This window comes from Chiloscyllium punctatum, chromosome 6, assembly GCF_047496795.1.
Source record: "Chiloscyllium punctatum isolate Juve2018m chromosome 6, sChiPun1.3, whole genome shotgun sequence".
Taxonomy (NCBI): Eukaryota; Metazoa; Chordata; class Chondrichthyes; order Orectolobiformes; family Hemiscylliidae; genus Chiloscyllium; species Chiloscyllium punctatum.
Genome location: NC_092744.1, coordinates 40,039,029 through 40,061,632, shown reverse-complemented (window position 1 = coordinate 40,061,632; position 22,604 = coordinate 40,039,029). Strand labels below are relative to the sequence as shown.

Sequence of the window (22,604 nt, the reverse complement as noted above, 5' to 3'; positions counted from 1 at the left end):
ATGCAATAAATGATGTGTGTGGAGGTGCAGGTGAATTTGTGGCAGATATGGAAGGATCCCTTGGGGCCTTGGAGGGAAGTAAGGGGGGAGGTGTGGGCGCAAGTTTTGCATTTCTTGCGGTTGCAGGGGAAGGTGCCGGGAGTGGAGGTTGGGTTGGTGGGGGGTGTGGACCTGACAAGGGAGTCACGGAGGGAGTGGTCTTTTCGGAACACTGATAGGTGAGGGGAAGGAAATATATCCCTGGTGGTGGGGTCTGTTTGGAGGTGGTGGAAATGACGACGGATGATACGATGTACGTGGAGGTTTGTGGGGTGGTAGGTGAGGACCAGTGGGGTTCTGTCCTAGTGGCGATTGGAGGGGCGGGGCTCAAGGGCGGAGGAGCGGGAAGTGGAGAGCATCGTCGATCACGTCTGGAGGGAAATTGCGGTCTTTGAAGAAGGAGGCCATCTGGGTTGTTCGGTATTTGAACTGGTCCTCCTGGGAGCAGATGCGGCAGAGACGAAGGAATTGGGAATATGGGGATGGTGTTTTTACAGGGGGTCGGATGGGAGGAGGTGTCGTCTAACAGCTGTGGGAGTTGGTCGGTTTATAGTAAATGTCCGTGTTGATTCGGTCGCCCGAGATAGAAATGGAGCGGTCTAGGAAGGAATCTGAGACGGTCCAAGTAAATTTTTTTCGATGGTTGGGACTGAGACAACGTTTTTGAGGGTTGGGACTGCACTCCGGCCTATTACCCTCACCTTATCACCCTCACCTTAACCTCCTTCCATCTATTGCATTTCCAACGCCCCTCCCCCAAGTCCCTCCTCCCTACCTTTGATCTTAGCCTGCTTGGCACACTTTCCTCATTCCTGAAGAAGGGCTTATGCCTGAAACGTCGATTCTCCTGCTCCTTGGATGCTGCCTGACCTGCTGCGCTTTTCCAGCAACACATTTTTTTCAGCTCTGATCTCCAGCATCTGCATCCTCACTTTCTCCTCTTAAATATTGCAATTGTACCAACCTCCACCACTTCCTATGGCAGCTCATTCCATACCCGTACCACCCTCGGTATGAAAACATTGCCCCTTAGGTCTGTTTTATATATTTCCCTGTTCACCCTAAACCTATGCCCTCTAGTTCTGGACTCCCCGACCCCTGTGAAAAGACTTTGCCTATTTACCCAATCCATGCCTCTCAAAATTTTGTAAACCTCTATAAGATCACCCCTCAGCCTCCGACGTTCCAGGGAAAACAGCCCCAGCCTGTTCAGCCTCTCCCTATAGCTCAAATCCTTAACCTTGATAGATGCTTTGACTGGGCCAATTCCTTATGTACCAAATCCCAATGTGCATCCCCTGACACTCCAATATGTGGATTTAACTTCCCTTCAGCTGGGGTGGCATGGTGGCTAGCACTGCTGCCTTGCAGCGCCAGAGACCGGATTCAATTCCACACTCAGGTGACTGTCTGTTTGGAGTTTGCATATTCTCCAGTGTCTGCGTGGGTTTTTGTTCCATGCTCCTATTTCTTCTCACAGTCCAAAGGTGTGCAAGTTAGATGGATTGGTCATGCCAACTTACACATAGTGGTCAGAGATGTGTAGGTTAGGTGAATTAGCCAAGGAAAATGCAGGATTCTAGAGTAGGGGAATGGGTCTGGGTGGGATGCTCTTTGGAGGTAAGTGTGAGCTTGTTGGGCTGAATGGCTTGTTTCTACACTTTACAGGTTCTGTTGATCCTAGGAATTTTGCTTGGATCTCAGAAAACATTTGGAAAGATACAAGCAAATATTGCGACTGCTGTTTTAGAAATCCATTGTTTTACTGTTTCAGAATTAATCAGAAATTATGTACTACGAGGTGCTGCATTTTGGGAAAGCAAATTTTGGCAGGACTTATACACTTAATGGTAAGGTCCGAGGGAGTGTTGCTGAACAAAGAGACCTTGGGGCGTGCAGATTCATAGCTCCTTGAAAGTGGAGTCGCAGGTAGATAGGATAGTGAAGAAGGCGTTTGGTATGCTTTCCTTTATTGGTGAGAGTATTGAGTACAGGAGTTCGGAGGTCATGTTGCGGCTTTACAGGACATTGGTTAGGCCACTGTTGGAATATTGCATGCAGTTCTGGTCTCCTTCCTATCGGAAAGATGTTGTGAAACTTGAAAGGATTCAGAAAAGATTTACAAGGATGTTGTCAGGGTTGAAGGATTTGAGCTATAGGGAGAGGCTGAACAGGCTGGGGCTGTTTTCCCTGGAACGTCGGAGGCTGAGGGGTGATCTTATAGAGGTTTACAAAATTTTGAGAGGCATGGATAGGGTAAATAGGCAAAGTCTTTTCACTGGGGTCGGGGAGTCCAGAACTAGAGGGCATAGGTTTAGGGTGAGCGGGGAAATATATAAAAGAGACCTAAGGGGCAATGTTTTCATGCCAAGGGTGGTACGGGTATGGAATGAGCTGCCAGAGGAAGTGGTGGAGGTTGGTACAATTGCAATATTTAAGAGGAGAAAGTGTGGCATGCTTTGTTTCTTCTTTAGTTACTTTATTTGTAATGTTCTGAAATATGGTAGAACTCATTGCAAATGCTTCTTTCTCCTGTTACTTTTTAAAGAAAATAAGCAGTCCATTGGCTAATGTAATTGAAAAGATTATCAGTAAATTTTTTGCAACATAGGAGGGAGTCATATGTATGTTTTGTCAGATTTGTTTGCAGGTCACAAATGCCTACAGTCGGGGTGCAAAGAGCAGGCATGCACAAATGCACACTATACCTCATTTTTAGGCAACTGAAATAGCAGCCAGTCTCAACGATGATGCTGCCAGAGGAACCAGTCCATTTTTAGAACTTCTGGTGTTTCTTCACTGTTAAGTTTGAAATTTGAAAACAAGTTTATAACTTATTATTCCTCACAAGATGTACATTCAGAATTTTATTATTAATTCTAAGACTTGGTCAGTTTAAAAAAATCTCAATCTTTAATTGATGCAATAACTGCATTTATCTAATTCAATGTTGTTTTGCTTACTGATGTCCAGTTTAATTCCTTGAATAAAATGGGACACATAAATATTTATGCCATTTTTGAAGGAATAAGGGATCTCAACTAACCTAAATGATACTTTCACTAAACTCATCTGTACAGTAATTTTATCTAAATTCTCTGTGCACACCCGGATAAATCACTTACTATTCAGGATACCAAATCTCTTAGATGTTCCAATCCCTGTTAAATATGGTGCCCTCGGAACTTGATCATTCAGATCAAATAACTTCTCGGGTTTGTCAAGATTAGGTAGAACAAGCCCCTCGCAGACTCCTTGCAGGTATCCTTTTGCATTGGTTATCAAAGTCAAAAATGACCTTCAGAACATTGCTCAGGTATTTCTCCTGATATTTAATTTGAGGTAATCAGAATAAGATGTTCTGAAGAAGTTGGCCAGGAAATACTTGATAGTTGCAAAGTTCATGGTATGGAACCATTGTAGAGATTGTAGTACAAAACTTAAGTGTTGCTGATTTTGTTTTGAACCTTTTTGTTTTGTACTCATCAGGACAATTTATAAGATAACAAATGTAAAGGAGAATAGTATTTTATATATTATATGTGAAAAGCATGCTGTTTGGTTGGCAAGTGGGTTCTGTATGGTAGCAGCATTGCCAAGGAGAATGCGTCATATTGGTGATGACTGACAACTGCCAAGCTTTGTTTAAATTTAAGCCGGGCAAGTTGACTCTGATTGGCCAACCATGTTCTAAGGAATGAACCAGAGAATGGTGGTAATCTATTTTGTTCTTTTTAAATTGGGCACAATATGTAAACATGTTCTTTCAGACTGTAACTAACAAAGTATTATTTATATTCTGCTTCCAGTCTGTACAATTGTGTCACACTGTGATTAACAAAATTAAGTTGCTTGTCAGCATAATTTTTAGCACACTGTGATGATTTAGCAAATATTGTCCAATTACCAAATCCTATCTAATCCAAATATGAGCTGAATGGACACAGTCAGTACCTTGCCTGATGTGAACAGTCGAAGGGACATGTATTTTATATAATTGCTGGCATACAATGGTACTGAAATTCATACAGTATATTGCTCATTTTGTGATAGGCAGGTAAACCTTTGGCTTAGTAATATCATCCTATTAGTAGCAAACAACAGTTGTGTTGCTACTCTACAAATGCATCATGAAGCAGTTGGTTTCACCTGTTGTTGAAATATTCGAGAGCTCTTACTTTTCAGAGTAATCTGAGTTAGACCAGACGCTTTTCAGAACCAAACGTGGTGGCCTTCAGCCCATTTATGATTTTGCACATTACACAGCTCTACTTACAAGGTTGCTGATAAAGCCAATCTTATAATGCACAGAATTGTTGGAATCAACAATATTATTGTTCAGTGAATGTAAGTCTGTGGCAGACAATTGAGGAGAAATCACCTTCTAGCCCCCACCCACACTCCATCCAGTCCTACAACTAGCACTAGCTATCAGGGAAACGGAATTGTTGATTGCTTCATTTCAAAAGTGAATTTGAGCACAAAATGGAGCCCATTAAAACCTGTAAGGAATTCTTTTATACACAGCTGTTGATTCATATATAATACATGAATCTATCATTGCCAGATTACTCAAGAAACTAAGAGCCTGTGGGATCCAAGTCAAAATGACTTGATGAATCCAAAATTTGCTAAAATGCAGGAAGCAGAGGGAGATGGCAGAGAGTTGTTTCTAAGACTGGAAGTTTGTTTCCAAGGGAGTTCCTTGGGGCTTGATGCTAGGGACCTTGCTGGCTAGCAATATCGAATGAACACTTGGAAACTGTATTGCAAATGTATGGCCTTGCAAATATGAAGGAATCCATTACAGAAATAGCAATTTTCATACCTTCAGGATTCCTGTGTTCCTAAAAAAAAAGTATTTGCGGAACTAACACTTTGTAATCTCTGTTAATTATCAAACAGACCTGTTTATTACTATAATTATATTTCACAAAGGACCTCTGTACTTAGACCAGCTAAAATCTTTTGTTACCATTTTCAGGTAAACGGAAATGTGTAGAAGATACAAGACGAGTGTTAAAAGTATTGTCTGATCTTTTGGGTCATGAAAATCATGAGGTATTATCTCCAAGTGTGTAATACAAGTCTATGCGTTTATTCTGTTCCTATGAATTACCTAATTAACTTTTTTTTGTTTGTAAGTTAGCTTGCTGGGCTTGAAGGTTTGTTTTCAGATGTTTCATCACCATACTCGGTAACATCAGCAGAGAGAGTCTCTGGTGCAGTGCTGGTGTTATCTCCAACCTCTCTATGTATAGGTCTTGGTTTCTTAAGGTGGGTGATGTCATTTCTGGTTCTTTTTTTCAAGGGAAAGTAGATAGGATCTAAATCGATGTGTTTATTGATGGAGTTCTGGTTAGAGTGCCATGCCTCTAAGAATTCTCGTGCGTGTCTTTGTTTCACCTGTCCTAGGATGTTTGTGTTGTCCAAGTCAAAGTGATGTCCTTCTTTGTCTTTATGTATAGAAACTAGTGAGAGTGGGTCGTGCCTGTAGGTGGCCAGTTGGTGTTCATATATCCTGGTAGCAAGCTTCCTGCTAGTTTGTCCGATATACTGATTTTTACCGTTCTTGCATGGTATCTTGTAAATGATGTTAGTTTTGTTGGTGGTATCTGTTGGATCCCTTAGGTTCATTCGTCACTGTTTAAGTGTGTTCGTAGATTTGTTTTGTTGTTTGTTTTAATATGCTCAGTGTTTTATCATAGCATGACTTTTAGTCAGTGTGGAGTCATTGTGTTCAACTGGCCTGTCTCTTTAAAGCCATTGTCTGCATACTCTGTGTGGAGAAGTGACTTAAATGGACTAGTTGTTGTAGGAAGTTTACAAATCTTGGAAATTGACAGCTGCTTATAAATTTTCTAGATATTGCTCCGGGGGACAGGGCAAATTATCAAGACTGGAATCACCAGTTGCAAATGGCCTTATTTTTTAAAAAAAACATAGTTGAAAAGTGATGAACATGTTTCGACACAAGACTTTTTAAACTTACACCTATTTAACATATGTGACTCATTTCCAAATTACTACTTAATTAAGTATACAGTAATTATGTCATGATGTTAAAAATCACACAACACCAGGTTATAGTCCAACAGGTTTAATTGGAAGCACACTAGCTTTCGGAGCGATGCTCCTTCATCAGGTGATTGTGGAGGGCTCGATCGTAACACAGAATTTATAGCAAAAATTTGTAGTGTGATGTAACTGAAATTATACATTGAAAAATTGATTGTCTGTTAAGCCTTTCATCTGTTAGAATACAGTGATAGTTTCACTTCTTTCATGTGTAAATCACAAACCCCTTTTTTTTAAAGTTGCATTCTCGGGTTAGCTGTTAACAATGGTGATAGCTAGACAATATGTTGAAGGTGTTAGCCCCCTGTGTTCTCTGTCTATGACCTGATGTTTAGATTGATTCTAATCTAAAAAGTGAGATAACAGAGTCTTACATAAATTCATGCAGTTTTTGAGTTCAGAGTTCTGCATGAATGTATGCAGTTTTTGAGCAAAGTGCAATGCAAGTACAAATTCACCCCACAAAATGTATGTGTGCATGTGGGTCTTTGTCTGTGTGTGTGTGTGTCTGTCTGGGGTGGGGGTTGTGAGTGTGAGAAAGTGTGTGTGTGCGTGCGTGTGTGTGTGTAGTGAGTGCAAAGTGTCTTAAGTCTGTGAGAGGGTGCATGTGTGAGTGTGGGAGTGTGTGTGTCTATAAGGGTACTTATAGACACAGACTTAAGACACTCTGCACTCACTACACACACACACACACACACACACACACACACACTTTCTCACACTCACAACCCCCACCCCAGACAGACAAAGACCCACATGCACACATATATTTTGTGGGGTGAATTTGTACTTGCAGAGTTACATTGCACTTTGCTCAAAAGCTACATACATTCATGTAGAACTCTGAGCTCAAAAACTGCATGAATTTATGTAAGACTCTGTTATCTCACTTTTTAGATTAGAATCAATCTAAACATCAGGTCATAGACAGAGAACACAGAAGGCTAACACCTTCAATATATTGTCGAACTGTCACCATTGTTAACAGCTAACCCGAGAATGCAACTTTTAAAAAAAGGGTTTTGTGATTTACACATGAAAGAAGTGAAACTATCACTGTATTCTAACAGATGAAAGGCTTAACAGACAATCAATTTTTCAATGTATAATTTCAGTTACATCACACTGCAAATCTTTGCGATAAATTCTGTGTTACGATCGAGCCCTCCACAATCACCTGATGAAGGAGCATCGCTTCGAATTAAACCTGTTGGACTTTAACCTGGTGTTGTGTGATTTTTAACTTTGAACACCCCAGTCCAACACCGGCATCTCCGAGTTATGTCATGATGATTAGTCCTGTTGTCTGAATTTATTTATCAAAGACATAAGGGACAAACAAGTAATCTATCAAATGAAAATAACTTTTAAATTAAAATAAAACTTAAGTTTTTTGAAGCTTTTTGTGTAAGATGTTGTCCTCAGAAAGTCAATGTGGTAGGATGGACATGACTTGGAATCTTCTAAAGACCATAAGACGTTGCAGATGAGCAGGTCCATTTAGCACTTCGAGCTTGCTTCATCATCTAAGGAGATCATGACTGATCTGATAATCCTCAACTCTGCTTTCCTGCTTTTTCCCCATAACTCACAATTCCCACTGATTACAAATCTGTCTATCTCAGCCTTCAATGTACTTAACAATCCTGCCTTAGTCCTTTTTTTGTAAGAGAAAGTGAGAACTGCAGATATTTTTCTTATGGAATCCACACTTTTCACATTTCTGTGAAGAGGGCTACAATGGAGAGAGCTTCCGTTTAAGAATGAACTGTATTTTATTGTTGGATAACACAAGGCAAATGAAACATGCCATTCTAAATCATGCAGATTGAATCACATAAAACTTTTTTTTGTCCATCATCACATTTGTGCTGGCATCAGTTTACCCATTTGCCTGCTCTCTCTTTGTATTCTTTTAGACTCTGCCCTTCTTAAAATATTTATTCAATTTCATTTCAATGTATTACAGCAAATTGTGTTAAATTATGTCTTAGTAAATTGCTACTGGGGGACAGTAAGAGATGTGGAGAAAAAAAGCAGTGGTATGTAATAACTAAAGTCAGGTTCCTATTCAAGTTTTCAAAATATACGAATATTTTCAACATATCCATGAAATTATCATTTAGTTATGGGACAGTAAAACTTTTTTTAACCAAATGTCAATTAACTGCTCCTTTCAGATAAGGCCATATGTTAATGGAGCTTTGTACAGCATTCTTGCCATCCCTTCAATACGCGAGGAGGCAAAAGCTATGGTAAGTAGGAGTGTGGAGGCGTTGGAAAGAAGGAAAAGATTTTTCTTTTCTGATCATGTTTTTAATACTAATTTATCATGTCATTTTCTGACACAATTCTAGGGCATGGAAGAAATTCTGCGGTGTTTTATTAAAGAAGGGAATACTGAGATGAACAGACAGCTTGAGTTTATCATAAAACAACTCAATTCAGGTTAGGGTACAAGAGAAGCCTCGACAGGAAAGTATTCTCTTGGTGCTATTAGTAATTTAAAGATGATAACCAATAGCATTTATGCACGTGTTGATGTTTTATGTGCTACTGTAACAAATGCCACTTGTAAAATGCTGATAATTAATTCTCAATGTTTCTATAAATTAGTAGACAATTCATTTTAGCTTTTGGTTTCAAAATGACATATGGCTGTAATTTTTAAATGCACATCTGACAGAGGAGGTGCTTGAAGAATCAGATTCTGATGATGAAGAGGAAGAAGATGATGATGATGAAGTAAGGCTAAATTCTTCCAGGAACTACTCAATGTAAAAGCTCTGTTCACATGATTTTTCGCAGTTAGTCATATGCAGCATTGTACAACTCTTGATGACGTTTTCATTGTAACTGTATATATGACCTCTATAAAAGTTTATATTGGAGTGTTGTTCCTTCATACCCATAGTAGGATATATAACAGGCTGGAAGAGACAAGCTAGTGTTTTTTTTTCCTTGTCAATGGCAAGAAAATCTTTACACATAAGATCCACAGTAAGATCAGCAGTGATCTTTAAGATATTTGCAGCCCTGACCAGTATGTAGATGTTCAACACAGCAAATTCCATAATGACCAATGTGCACCAAATTTTATTATAAATCAATGCAAACTACAGTCAATTCAGTACTGACATTTGTACTCCTTCAGTTTGAGTAAAGTAGATGTTTGTTGTTTTATAATGATGGAATTGAAAGTACTAGTTTTGCTGATTAATGTCCTCACAATTAATGTTTAGCTTAAAACAATGATCAAATGATTTTCTATTCTTGACTGGCACTGTACTGCATTTTGTTTCAGTCTGTTTACAATCATTCACTGAAGATGATGGGGCAGAGGCACTTTGATGCTTAGAATATTTAACTTTTTTTAATCTCTTAAAAGTTGCATGACTTCCAACTGACTTAAAAAGTACAAGAGCAAGAAAATATAAATAGCATTTTTAAAAAATTTATTCTAATTTTTTTTTGCTTTAGTAATTCATTAAAATTTCAATAACAGGATGACCAGGATGCACTGGAAGCTGACCTGGACAAGGCTGAAATATTAAAACCCCAGCCTGGAGAGTTATCAGGAGAAAAACTACTGACAGCTGAGTATCTTGGGGTGGGTGTTCATTATCAGACATCAGGAAGCACTGTAAGTTGAATGCTGGAAGTTATTGTAGAATATTTAAGGTATACATTATTTCTTAGGAGTAATGAAATAAATTATAATGTGGCCAAACACTGTTTAACAAAGATTAACTTTACAAGTAAAAGATGGACATTGAGGACATAATGGCTAGGACAGCATTTTCATGACATAGCGACCTTTGTTAAAAATGGTAATTATTGAGTTTTCTAGCCAACTTACTATGTTCTGACCCAACTTTATTTCCTGTGTCATCTCCACTACATCATCGATTTAGAATCACTTAATAAATTTGCACTGCAAATTCGAGCAGTAACATTCCTTTAACATGTGCTTTAGGGAGTATGTTAATTTGGAATGCTTGTGCTCAAGTTTTCACCATTATATCTCTACTTTGTACCACCTGAAAAGAATGCAGGAAAAAAATGTTTATTCCATGACCTATATGTATCATCTTTGACATGGAATAGGGGAGGGGAGGAATTGATCTCTTCTATTTGTTCAGTTCTCTGCTGAAATATCAGGTTTGATATGAGATGAGATGTCACATTTCATGGATGCATATGTACTCCAATATTTACATTGTGGACACCTGCCCAACTTACTTTAGGTAAAATATTACAATTCCAGTTACCAGTATTTGCTTTATCTTTAATATTCTTTACACATGTCTTACTTTTAATTATATTCTGTGTACCTGTGACATAATTACAAGAATAAAAACTGGAAAGCATGATTTAAAATGTAATTTTAAAAACAATTTCCAATATTAAATGTTGTCCCAAAAAATCCCAAGATCTAAAGACCAAGGGCAGAACTTCCCCTCCTGGAGTGGCATGGAAAATGGTGAGAAAGTTGGGAACATTCGACAAGATTTGGAAAAAAATTAGAATCTCAACATAAAGAAAAATTTTTTGCAACTTGCCCTGTAAGTTTTAAGTGGCAACTTCAGAATCTTGTTATTGAGTGGCTATCTTATTTCCATGCATTTTCATCTCATTAATATGCCAACTCAACTAATTTATACACCACTTATAATTTTCCTCCCCTTCCCTGAGAAACTGGACGGTGCAAATTCCTGACATGCAACTCAGAACAGGTTCTTGGAGACTGCAGCAGCCTAATTGCTTGTGCAGCCATCACCCACTGTATCTTCAGCACAATGTCCCTGCCTGTTTTGTGGACACCATCATCTTTGACCCATTCATCCACACACGTTGATATTGGCAAACTACCAGCCTCACCACATCACTGTGCCTATTGTCAAACTATCACACCACTTAAACCTTTCAACAATTTACATTGGAGCTCAGGAACAGCTACAATTTGCATTTTCCCATCAGACAAGAGCTTACACATCCCATGCATGTACACAGGATGCATCTTGCCTCTTAGTTTGGCTTCTTAGTTTCTTATTCACTTTGTGTTTACTTGGAGGTTACCAGCCTTTTTGTACTTGGTATTACCTTTTCATGGACAGGTTCTTCGGTGTTCCCTGACAGGCTACCAGTGTCTGTGGCTTGCATTGCTTTTTTAGCACAGAGGGAGAGGTAGGCTGCTTGCCAAGGTGAGGAGCACTGAACAGGCTCTGAGTCCCTGCTGATGCTGCTCTGTAACTGTGAAAGAAAGAGGCATCTGAAGTGAGGGTGGTCCCCCATCCCCCTTTTACTTTGCCATTAACTGTGAGCACCTTTATCAGGAATGATGATATGCAGGACTGTGCATGACACTGAATGTTTTGGACTTGGATGTCCATGGTGGTCATCAAACTGTCCATTGAAACAGCCAGACAAATGCATGCAGAAACCAGTACAGCACGAGTAATATTGGTGGAATCCTCTGTTTCTCCATCCAGTTTACTGACTACCTCTGACAAACCTGCTTTTGTGTCCCTGAATCTAATCTATATGCAGAACCCATCAAGGTGATTGTTTCTACCTGATGGAAAGTTCAGGTGAAATCTTTGCAATCCATCCTCTAAGGGTTCGGTGATTTCTCCTTCAGAGATGAAACCGAGGATCTCCAGTGCTGGCTTCTTCCTGGCGAAGGTTTACTGGGTGCCACCATAGCCTGCATAAGAGGTTGGGGAATTAGTTTTGTAAAAATTATAAAAAAGTAATGCAGGTTAAGAATGAGTTAGTGTTGGTGTTAAGAGGAAAGGAGCACAGCACAAGACAGTGAAACTTACCGCGTTAGTTGGCCACTGGGTCCCTCTTTCTCCATGTAAGCAGTACTATACTCCAACTATTTCCAAAGTTTTCTCCTCGTAAGGAGTGAGTATCCTCATGTCCTGATGCCTACCACTCCACCAATTTTGGCTCTCTTGGTCTTGAAGTGAGCCAGTTCTTCCTGAAATGAGACAAAGGGCAGGATTGATTCGATGGAATAGAATCAAGTGCAGTTAATGGTGACACAGGAGCAGGAGAGGTAGTGATGAGCCCAGTTAGTGAATAGGAACCACAGAGGGCAAGAAGTATTAGTAGTTTAGGAGGATGAGAAGGCACGAGCCGTTGAGTGGACATGGTGTATACAGCAGTGAGAGTTTTAATCATAACCTTGGTAAGATGCATGTATTGTGACAGAGTTAGAGTGAGGGTGATCCTATACGTATGAGATAGCAGAGAGAAAATGATGGCACTTAACCCTTGCAAAATACTGTAGATCATTGATTTTTGTTCTGCATTGCTGGGCATTCCTTTTCACCTTAGTCACAACATTTAGCCAGCCCATAGTCTGGATCCAGGTTGACTGTGTCTCATACATAATGCAGCTTCCTGTTGCAGTCAACTGGCTGAAGGATTTCCTTCCTCTCCACAAACCTGTTCTCTAGGTATCTGTTCGCCAGAATGGATTGCAAGTGTTTTTTTGGGTCGAAGGTTCAGCAATGATGGTGGAACACCACAGTATGAGAGAGTGTTCCTGGTCTGCAGCATCTAAAATGTGCATATGGGCTTTAATTATAATGCCAAATGCATTAATGCTCAAAGATCCTAGCCATGGCAGATCAGGTGTCATGAATCCCTCAAAACAAAATATTTTAACTAAATATAGGGAGGTTTCACCCTGAGTCTGCCTTCATTACAAATTCTATGAATCAAGTCTGATGCCCGAGTAGACTTGGTGAGCAGCATGTTTGTGTGGAACTGACCGTTAAGTTATCACCATTTAACATGCTACCAAATTCATCCAGCATGAGCATTTTGCAGGTGAAATACAGTGAAGCCATACTTTGTCATTCTTAGCTGAAGGTGCTATTTCAGGGCCTGTTCTCAATACAGGTAGTTGTCCATTAACGTGTTAATTACATTCCCGTGCAACACCATATTATAGAAAATCATGCAATATAAATAATGGATCCTATGGGAAAAACATGATTGGGGCGAACCACCAAAAATATCGTAAAAATCAAAACAAAAGTAGTAGTTAACCTAACACAAACAGGAGCACAGTCTAAGTAAATCTTTAATTAATGAAATAATATAGTAAACTTAATACTTTAACATTAAAATCACTGACTACAGCATTGTACCTTTCACAAAGCTTTTCCCCAGAAAGCACCTGCGCTGACTGACTATGTGATGCCAAGGCAGAAGTCCTGTCCTTCTCGAGATTCTCTCCCAATTTGAAATAAAGTTCCTTCTAAATGTAGATTACAATTCCTAGTTTCTAGCTTAGTTTCAAGGCTTGCAGAGCTGATTGCATTCCTGTTTTAGCTGAACATGCTGAATTTGCATTTTCAGACAGAGGGTCTCGAGGCTGTGTTTTGATGTTCAGCTAGTGCCAGGGATGGAATTGCGTAACACCGAATGTCTACAATTCACAAATCACGTTACAACCAAATCATGTTTAGTAAACACGTGTTACAGGAGAGCTACCTGTATAATTTCAAGAATGGAAAAGTCACCAGCTTGAGCAAGAAAACAGTCAATTGTCATCTTAGCTGAATTTCCACAGTCTTGTAATTTAAATTCAGATTAATTAGGTGTGGTTTTAGAACTGATCCCCGAGGTAGATCCATTGGTGATATCCCCCTGAACTGATGTGATTGGCCTTATGTAGACTGAAATGTTAGCCCAGCAGCAGCATTTCAATCAAGCTAAAGCAAATCCTGGTCACCAGTGCTGCAGCCATACCAACAAGCAGCATTTATCTGGCCTGAATATGGCATCAACTGCTCATTGTAGAATGATTTGAGTATTCAGTTATGTTCAGGTGGTGGGTGTTAACTGAGGATTCACTTGTCATCTCAGACACAGGAATAAATGGAAGCTTTATTTTTGGATTAGAACCTTTGTAACGTATATCTCTATAAAAAACAGCTTGTGAAAATTTGTTAGGATTAGGTTTAAGTTCTCGCCATCTGGTTTTCCAGTGTAGAACATCAACTCCTAATATTATACTCTGCACTATGAAAAGAGTTTGTTACAAACCATAGGGTGGAACAGTGGCTCAGTGGTTAGCACTGCTGCCTCACAAAGCCAGGGACCCAGTTTTGATTCTACCCTTGGGCGACTGTCTTATGTACGTTCTCACTGTGATTGTGTGGGTTTCTTCCCACAGTCCAAAGATGTCCAAATTGGATGGTTTGGCCATGCTAAGTTAACCATCGTGCCCAGGGATGTGCAGGCTGGGTGGATCAGCCGAGGGAAATGCAGGGTTACATGGAGGGGGGGGCCTGGGTGAGATGCTCTTCGTAGGGTTGGTGTGGACTCAATGGGCCAAATGGCTTGCTTCCACACTGTAGAGATTCTATGGTGATTCTATAGATATTGTACAGCAGGTATGATACAGAATTGGAAGGGAAAACTAAAATTGATAATGAAAAATAATTATATGAAACCAAATGGGATATGTTAATGTCCTACTAGATATTTTGACTAAATTCTATAAATAGCAATTGAGCAGCTACTGACTAGAAGTACTAAAGTTTTAGTTCAGGGTAGTCATTTACTTAGACTGCATTAATAAGAACAAGGTGGATTCCAATGAACATATATAATAAGGTGAAGGGGATCAATTTAGTTTCAAAGCGATAGAAAGTTCTTCTGTGCCATTTAACAATATTGCCACAGCCTTTTACCCCTGTAACAATACTAGTTATTTTGGCTTGCAATACATTTTACATTGAAACAAATGACTATTTAAAGCTATCAATAATTATTAACATTAATTTACAGATGGACCCCATTAAGAGCCTTTTTAGAATTTTGGATCTGAACGATATTGCATATAAGAATATGACAGTTTCAGAAAATTGTTATGTTGCTGAACAAAATATTTTAGTATATTACATGCTATTTCCTAAATGTGTAAATTATTAAATAAATTTTCACTGACTACGTCAATGTAGAAATCTCCTGGCTTCTTGGCAGCAGTTGATAACTGAGAAACTACATGTATTTCAAGCCTTGCTCATTATCATAATACAATAATGTGAAAAATGTGCACTTTCAGAAATTATTACAAGGGGTTTCTATTATTTGGCAGATAATGACAAACACAATGAAGGCCAAGAGAAAGCCTATGTCACTTTTGCATGAAAGTGTTGATGAACCTCTCCGACGACCAGTTACGCCGAGCATGCACAGAGTGGGTTACACACTGTGAGTAGTCTGAAAAACACTGAATGTAGTAATGTAAAACAAGCTAATACTTTGCTTTCTTTCATGATCGCCTTATTTGGTAGAAAATTTCAGTCAGCGCTCTATAATTTGTCATGTACAATAAAAATAGTTGTGTTGACAGTTTTAATTTAGAACACATAGCTGCAACAATTTTTCTGATTTCCAATACCTAGCAATTCAAATTTTTATATCCTTTGGATGTTACAGTACTAGACCAAAGAAATGAAAAATACTTAATAGTTTTCTATTTAATATTTATATGAAATGTAAAGTTGTAGTCACATCAGATTCAGAACAAGTCATTATCTATTCAATGATGAATCATTTAATTTACGGGCGTGTATTGGTAAAATTATATAATTTTAAACCATCTGAAACAAATAAAATATACTTCATCATGATAATTACCTACTCCTGAAGTAAAGAAATGAGAAAGCAAATAAAAGAAGTATAACAGAAAATTATTTTTAAAAATGTAAATACATTAAGTAAACATGCTGTAAAATATTTAGTGTCTTCAGTATTTATGAATTGAAGAACGTTATAACTTTAATTTCTCTACATTTTTAAGAAATGTTTTCATTGATTGCAGTTTTCTTTATTAAGTGTATACAGCATTTATCAAGACTTTTCTGTATAATCTATAGGTTGGGAACTGTACCAAATAAACATGAAAGTAGAAGCCCCAGCACAGAGAGCAACCTTTATTCATGTCAAACCTCTCGACCACCTACTCGAAGTGGGAGTAGAGCAAGTAATTCTGGCCTTGGTGCTTCTCCTGTCAGTAAGCCAAAAAAAAACTTGATTGTTTAAAATTCTAAATAGCTAATGGAATGTTTATTACTTAATGCCAAATGAGATACAGGTTAACTGGAACTTGTAGAAATGTGTTGGTTGGAATTCCCCTCCCTAGAATGGTGTAAGCAATGGTAAGAAAGCTGGGAAAATAGGAGATTATTGTGCAAGATTAAAGCGCATGGGATTGTGGCAAGTATATTGAGATGGATAGAAAACTGATTGGCAGAGAAGAAACAAAGAGTAGGAATTAATGGGCCCCTTTCAAATTGGCAGGCAGTAACTAGTGGGCTACCATAGGGATCAGAGGTAGGACCCCAGCTATTCACAATGTATATTAATGCTTTGGAAGAGGGAACAAAATGTAACATCTCAAAGTTAGCAGATGATACCAAGTTGGATTGGAGGGTGAACTATGACGAGGATGCAGAGATCTTCAGCATGATCTGGACAGGTTGGGTGAGTGGGAAAATCAATGGTTGATGCAGTATAATTTGGATAAATGCGAGGTTATTCACTTTGAAAGCAAAAACAAGAAGGCATATTACTACATGAATAGCTGTAAATTGGGAAAAGGGAATGTGCAACAAGACCTGGGTGTCCTTGTGCACCAATTGCTGAAGGCAGGCATGCAGGTGCAGCAGGCGGTAAAGAAGGAAATTGGGACGATGGCCTTCATTGAGAGAAGTTTCAAGTACAGGGGCAGGGATGTGTGTTGTTGATTTATACAAGGCCTTGGTGAGGCAACACCAAGAATATTTTGTGCAGTTTTGGTCTCCTTTTCTAAGGAAGGATGTTCTTGCTCTTGAAGGTTTACAAGGCTGATTTCGGGGATGGTGGGACTGACATATGAGGAGAGATTGACTAGGTTAGGATTGTTTTTGCAGGAGTTCAGACAAGTGAGGGAGGATCTCATGGACACTTATAAAATTCTAACAGGACCAGACAGGGTGAATGCAGGGAGGATATTCCCGATGTTAGATGCACCCAAAACAGGGGTCACAGACTGAGGATTCTGGGTGGGCCATTTAGGACAGAGATGAGGAGACACTTCTTCACCCAAAGAGTGGTGAACCTGTGGAATTCATTACCACAGGAAGTAGTTGATGCCAAAACATTGAATGTATTCAAGAGGTGGTTAGATAAAGCACTTGGGGCGAACGGGATCAAAGGTTATGGGGAGAAAGCAGGATTCGGCTATTGATTGGATGATCAACCATGATCGTGATGAATGCTGGAACAGGCTTGAAGGCCGAATAGCCTCCTCCTCCTCCTATCTTCTATGTTTCTATGTTTAAAATACAATGAGAATGACAAAAAACAGAATTTCCAAATCAAGAAATATTTTGCAATTTTCCCCTCAAGCCAAGTGGAGACATCAGAACCTGACTACTGAGTGGGGATTACCTTATTTCTGTGCATTTGCATCTCATTAAAACTTGATTTATTCTTACTTGGGATGTGGTTATCGCTGGCAAGGCCAGGCATTTATCACACATCCCTAATTGTCCTTGAACTGATCAGATTTATAGTTCATTTTAGTAATCATTTTAGGCCATCTGGGAGACATTCATGCTTCTGTGCATCTGGAGTCATGCATAGGCCTAATCATGTATGGATGGCAGATTTTTCACTAAAGTGTGTGAATGAATCACAAGAGTTTTTACAATAATAGACAATGGTTACATGATCACCATTAAATTAATTGTTTTAATTCCATATTTTATTGAATTCAGATTTCACCATTTGTTGTCAAAGGCTTCGAACTATGTCCTAAGACCATGTTTTTAATTCATTCATGGGATGTGAGTGCCGCTAGCTGGGTCAGCATTTATTTCCCATCCCTAGTTGCCCTTCAGAATGTGGTAGTGAGCTGTCTTCCTCAACCGCTGTAGTCTTTGTCCTGTAGTTAAACCCACAATTTGTTTAGGGAGGGAATTCCAGGACTTTTGACACAGTGACCATGAAGGAACCGTGATCTATTTCTTTTGTCAGAATGGTGAGTGGTTTGGAGGGGAGCATGCAGAAGTTGGGATTTCCATGTACATGCTACCCTTGTCCTTCTAGATATCAGTGGCTATTCGTTTGGAAAGTTCTATCTTATGATCTATGAAGAATGTCTACAGTGAATCTTGTAGATGGTATGCAGTTCTGTTCCTGGCTGTCAATGGTAGAGGGGCCTGTGGCTCTGGATTACTGATCCAGTGACATTAGAATTTTGCTGTCGCCTCCCTTTTCTATGCAACTTCCAGTTTTCTTCTCATACTCCAAGAAACAAGATGGTCTAAATTTGTTGCATTTAAGTTCGTGCAGGTACCTGACAGCTGCAGCTCACCAATTGCCTGTCCCAGCCAACATCTTGTTATAATGTAGCAGAATGTTATTGCATACTCTAAGGATACCATCTTCCTCAACCCTTCATCCACTCAAGTCAGCATTCTCAAATAACCAGCCTCACCACATCATCATGCCTGCTCTCAGATCAGCCTTCACATCACTTCAGCCCATCATCACTTTATATTGGAGCTCAAGGGTAGCTACAACATGCAAGTTTCTGCCAGGTCATTTTGTAGCAAATCCATCCCATACATCTGCACAGGATGCTTCTTATAGTTCTTGGCTTGCTTATTTAGCACCCATTCACCTTGCAAGTAATTGGAAGATGCCAGTATTTGTCAACCTCACATTGCTCTCTTAGCACCGATTCACTCACTTCGGCTCTGACCTACAGGCTGCTAGCCTCTGTGGCCTGCATTGCTTTCTTAGCTGCAGTAAAAGGTGGCTTGCCTCACAGCACCTGGATCCCAGGTTCGATTCCAGCCTTGGGTGACTGTCTGTGTGGAGGTTGCACATTCTCCCCGTGTCTGCATGGGTTTCCTCTGGGTGCTCGGGTTTCCTCCCACAGTCCAAAGGTGTGCAGGTCAGGTGAATTGCCTGTAGTGTTAGGTGCATTAGTCACAGGGAAATGGGTCTGGGTGGGTTACTCTTCAGAGGGTCGGTGTGGACTGGTTGAGCCAAAGGGTCTGTTTCCACTCTGTAGGGAATCTCGACTGACTGTGTGGAGTTTGCACATTCTCCCCGTGTCTGCGTGGGTTTCCTCCGGGTGCTCCGGTTTCCTCCCACAGTCCAAAGATGTGCAGGTTAGGTGAATTGGCCATGCTAAATTGCCTGTAGTGTTAGGTAAGGGGTAGATGTAGATGTAGGGGTATGGGTGGGTTACGCTTCGGCGGGGCGGTGTGGACTTGTTGGGCCGAAGGGCCTGTTTCCACACTGTAAGGAATCTAATCTAATCTAATCTAATCCAATCTAATCTATGATGTCATCATTTGAGACTTGGGTTCTTAAAATAGAGACAGATGTGTGGTTTCAATTCTATGAAAGTAACTTCTTTTTTAAGAGGTGTGCTGGAACAGTAGACTAGAGATGTAATTTCGAGGAAAGCATAAATGCCTAGTAGACTAATTATGGTGTTAATGGATGAAATGTTTTACTGCTGAGTTCATGACCGAGAGCGAAAGCAGATCAGAGGCCTTTCGTTCAGTTTTTGACTTCAGTTCAAAAGAATAAGGAGTTTAGTTCAGAAAGTAAAACAATTTTCTTCCTGGCAGCTGAATCAAATTTTCAATTCAGTTCAGTCACCCGAGCAGAAGTCAGTTCAGTTTGTGAAATGTCAATGCTAGGAGAGTTTTTGTAGAACTCTTTACTTTGTTAGAACTAAAAAGAGGTTGAAGCCATCATAGTTAAAAAAAAGGGTTCATGCCAACAGACCAGGAAAAGAAGTTGTAAAACTATTTCAGCAATGTAAGAAGGAGAACCAAGAAAAGTTAGCGAAGTAAGAAATTTTAAAGCGTTGAAATAGGAGTGATATGTTTTTCTGGATATTGCTGGGAAACTGGCAGAGATTTTGTTTTGTTGTTTATCTTAAGATTTTTCTAAACTGTCTTCTATACATGTGTGTATTTAGTTTTGCCTTTTTGTGTGTGATAAAGGTCTGTTCTTTCATTAAAGTATATTTGCAGACTTATGTGCATGTGTTAAGAGGTTAATTACCAAAGTAACCAGCTGCAAAAAATAAACTTACAGTCTATCAACTCAATTTTCACTCTGTAATTTGACTTATTCAGTACTTACATCATTGGAATCATAATAAAATGTGGGCTCTTGTATGATTAGTCTCCACTGAATTTAAGTAAGATCCATGAACTTTTAAAGACATCAGTGTTTGAAGTAGTTTTTACACCACTTGGCCTTTCAAAATGGCTTTGAATCTTGCAAATGTTTTGAGAGAGGTGGAATAAAAGACATAACATTGAACTATTTGAAATATTTGACTCAGAGAGCAGATAAGTTCAAGGTAGAAATAAAAGTGAGCTCTCAAATGCTTAAAGTAATTTAGAATTAGGAAGAGGGAAACCTGAAATTGGAATGTCACTGCTTGACTTAGCTGAGATTCAATTAGAAATGAAAAGATAGGAGGTAAAGAGAAAGAAGGATAAAGAGAAATTGAAAGGGAAAAAGAATTAAGAAGGCTTCTTCACAGCTTAGCTTGGAGAGAGAGAGAAGCTCAGAAGGAAGAAAGAGATAATGTTTCTCATTCCAATGATGTTTTTGATACAACTAGAAAACTATGTTTAGTACCTAAATTTACAGTAGATGGAGTGGAAAGATTTTTCACAAATTTGAAAAAATAGGTGGAAATTAGCTTTTTTTTCATATAACGGATGTTTTGACAGGTACTGCTTTGAATGTGTATATCAGTTTGTCACAATCTGCACACGATGAAAATTAAAAATAAACAATACTCAATGTTTATGAGCTTGTCGATGAGGCATGTCAATTAAAATTTAAGATCTTAAAAAAAAGCCGAATCAGACTTATGTAGAATATGCAAGTGAAAAAGAAATAATATAGGATCAGTGGTTTCGGATACTGAATTTAGAGAAAACGTTATTTCTTGTCTGTTAAGACTTGATCTTGAGCATATGGAATTAGACAGGAAGAGGAGGGATGTATGAAAAAGGGAGATGACTTGAAATTCAGTTATCTGACATAATTTTTAAAGAATCAGAATGTAAATAACAAGAATCAGAAAAAGAAAACAAGGCAAACGTTGAGTCCATCATCTTCAGTAGAAATACAACTAACTAATGGATCTTGAGTTGAGAGAATTATACAAAACTCCCGACTCAAAAATTGAATCAGAATAAGATAAAAATTTATAAACCAAAACTCAGAGACTACACTTTTGATCTCTGTGTCAAATATCTGAGAGAAATTTAGCGAAGCACATGAGTTGGCCAAGCAGCGCTGGGTAAATGCTTAACAAATAATAAAACAAGCGCAGACAAAAGACTTAATCTTCAGTTTTTGTTGCTGAAACCAAGGTATTATTATTGTTACCAGTCTTTGGCAAACCATTAAAAGCAAGGTTTACTGGACCTTGTCAAATCAAAAAGAAACTCGTTGATCTGAATTGTGTAGGCAGGCAGCTTGTCAACGTGGGGAACACTGAACAGTCACTGGGCTGGACATGTCATTTGTATGGCACCATGCTGCATCAATTTCACAGTTGCAGTTATGTTCCAGCAGCTTAGCAGCAAACACTAGTGTTTCAAGTGAATTGTCATGATTTGGAGATGCCGGTGTTGGACTGGGGTGGACAAATTTAAAGATCCGACAATACCAGGTTAGAGCGCAACAGGTTTAATTGGAAGCACTAGCTTTCGGAGCACCGCTCCTTCATCAGGTGGACAACCATCTGATGAAGGAGCAGCGCTCCAAAAGCTATTGCTTTGAATTAAACCTGTTGGACCATAACCTGGTGTGTGATTTTTAACTAAGTGAATTGTCATATGTGAACATCGAAGAGGAATTGTCGATGAAGGAAGACCACAGCCAGTCAGGGGTGTCATTATGTTATTTGAGGAGTTCAGTTCCAGTTCGGAGGATTGACAATAGTCGGTCCTAGCAGGATCTGTGCGTGTCCTTATAGTCCAGGATATGGCCACAGTCAGTCTTGCAGGTCAAGTAAAACCAGTCCAGAATTTACAAGTAGGTCAGTCAGTATGCTGTGGAAACATCAGTCTGAAGCGCAATGGGATCTGGTCAGTCTGCTGTCCCCCTCAGTTAGCCTGATTTAGTAGCCATCACCATTCTCAGAAGTTTGGGCAGTTATAATTCGAGATCTGAGTAGTCCGGGTAATAGTGGGCAATTCTAATCTGGGGATGTGTTTAATTGGAGTGAGTCATTGAGGAAGTGATTACACTGTAAGGGGGCAATTCTAGATACTGTAGATTAGTAGGACCTCATATAGAATAAGAGAGGACTCAGAACTCTGAGAGGAAGGGTTATCACATATCACTATCATTCTGGCCTCTGCATGGGAAATTCACAAAGCCAGGGTTCTAGAGGTAAAGTGGGCATCTTAACA

General features: G+C 39.3%; 1 protein-coding gene across 9 annotated transcripts in view; it reads left to right on the top strand.

Moving 5' to 3' along the window:
* armc9 (armadillo repeat containing 9) overlaps nucleotides 1-22,604 on the top strand; it is a 157,496-nt gene that overhangs the window by 120,687 nt on the left and 14,205 nt on the right. For 2 of the 9 annotated variants that reach the window (XM_072572497.1, XM_072572496.1), the window contains 7 exons: nucleotides 5,024-5,100; nucleotides 8,298-8,372; nucleotides 8,475-8,565; nucleotides 8,804-8,862; nucleotides 9,623-9,727; nucleotides 15,242-15,357; nucleotides 16,026-16,158. In XM_072572497.1, coding sequence (XP_072428598.1) covers nucleotides 5,024-5,100; nucleotides 8,298-8,372; nucleotides 8,475-8,565; nucleotides 8,804-8,862; nucleotides 9,623-9,727; nucleotides 15,242-15,357; nucleotides 16,026-16,158 — 656 coding nt within the window. Of the gene's footprint in view, nucleotides 1-5,023; nucleotides 5,101-8,297; nucleotides 8,373-8,474; nucleotides 8,566-8,803; nucleotides 8,863-9,622; nucleotides 9,761-15,241; nucleotides 15,362-16,025; nucleotides 16,163-22,604 lie in introns of those variants that run through there. The other 7 variants (XM_072572495.1, XM_072572494.1, XM_072572503.1 and 4 more) reach the window with 5 other exon arrangements.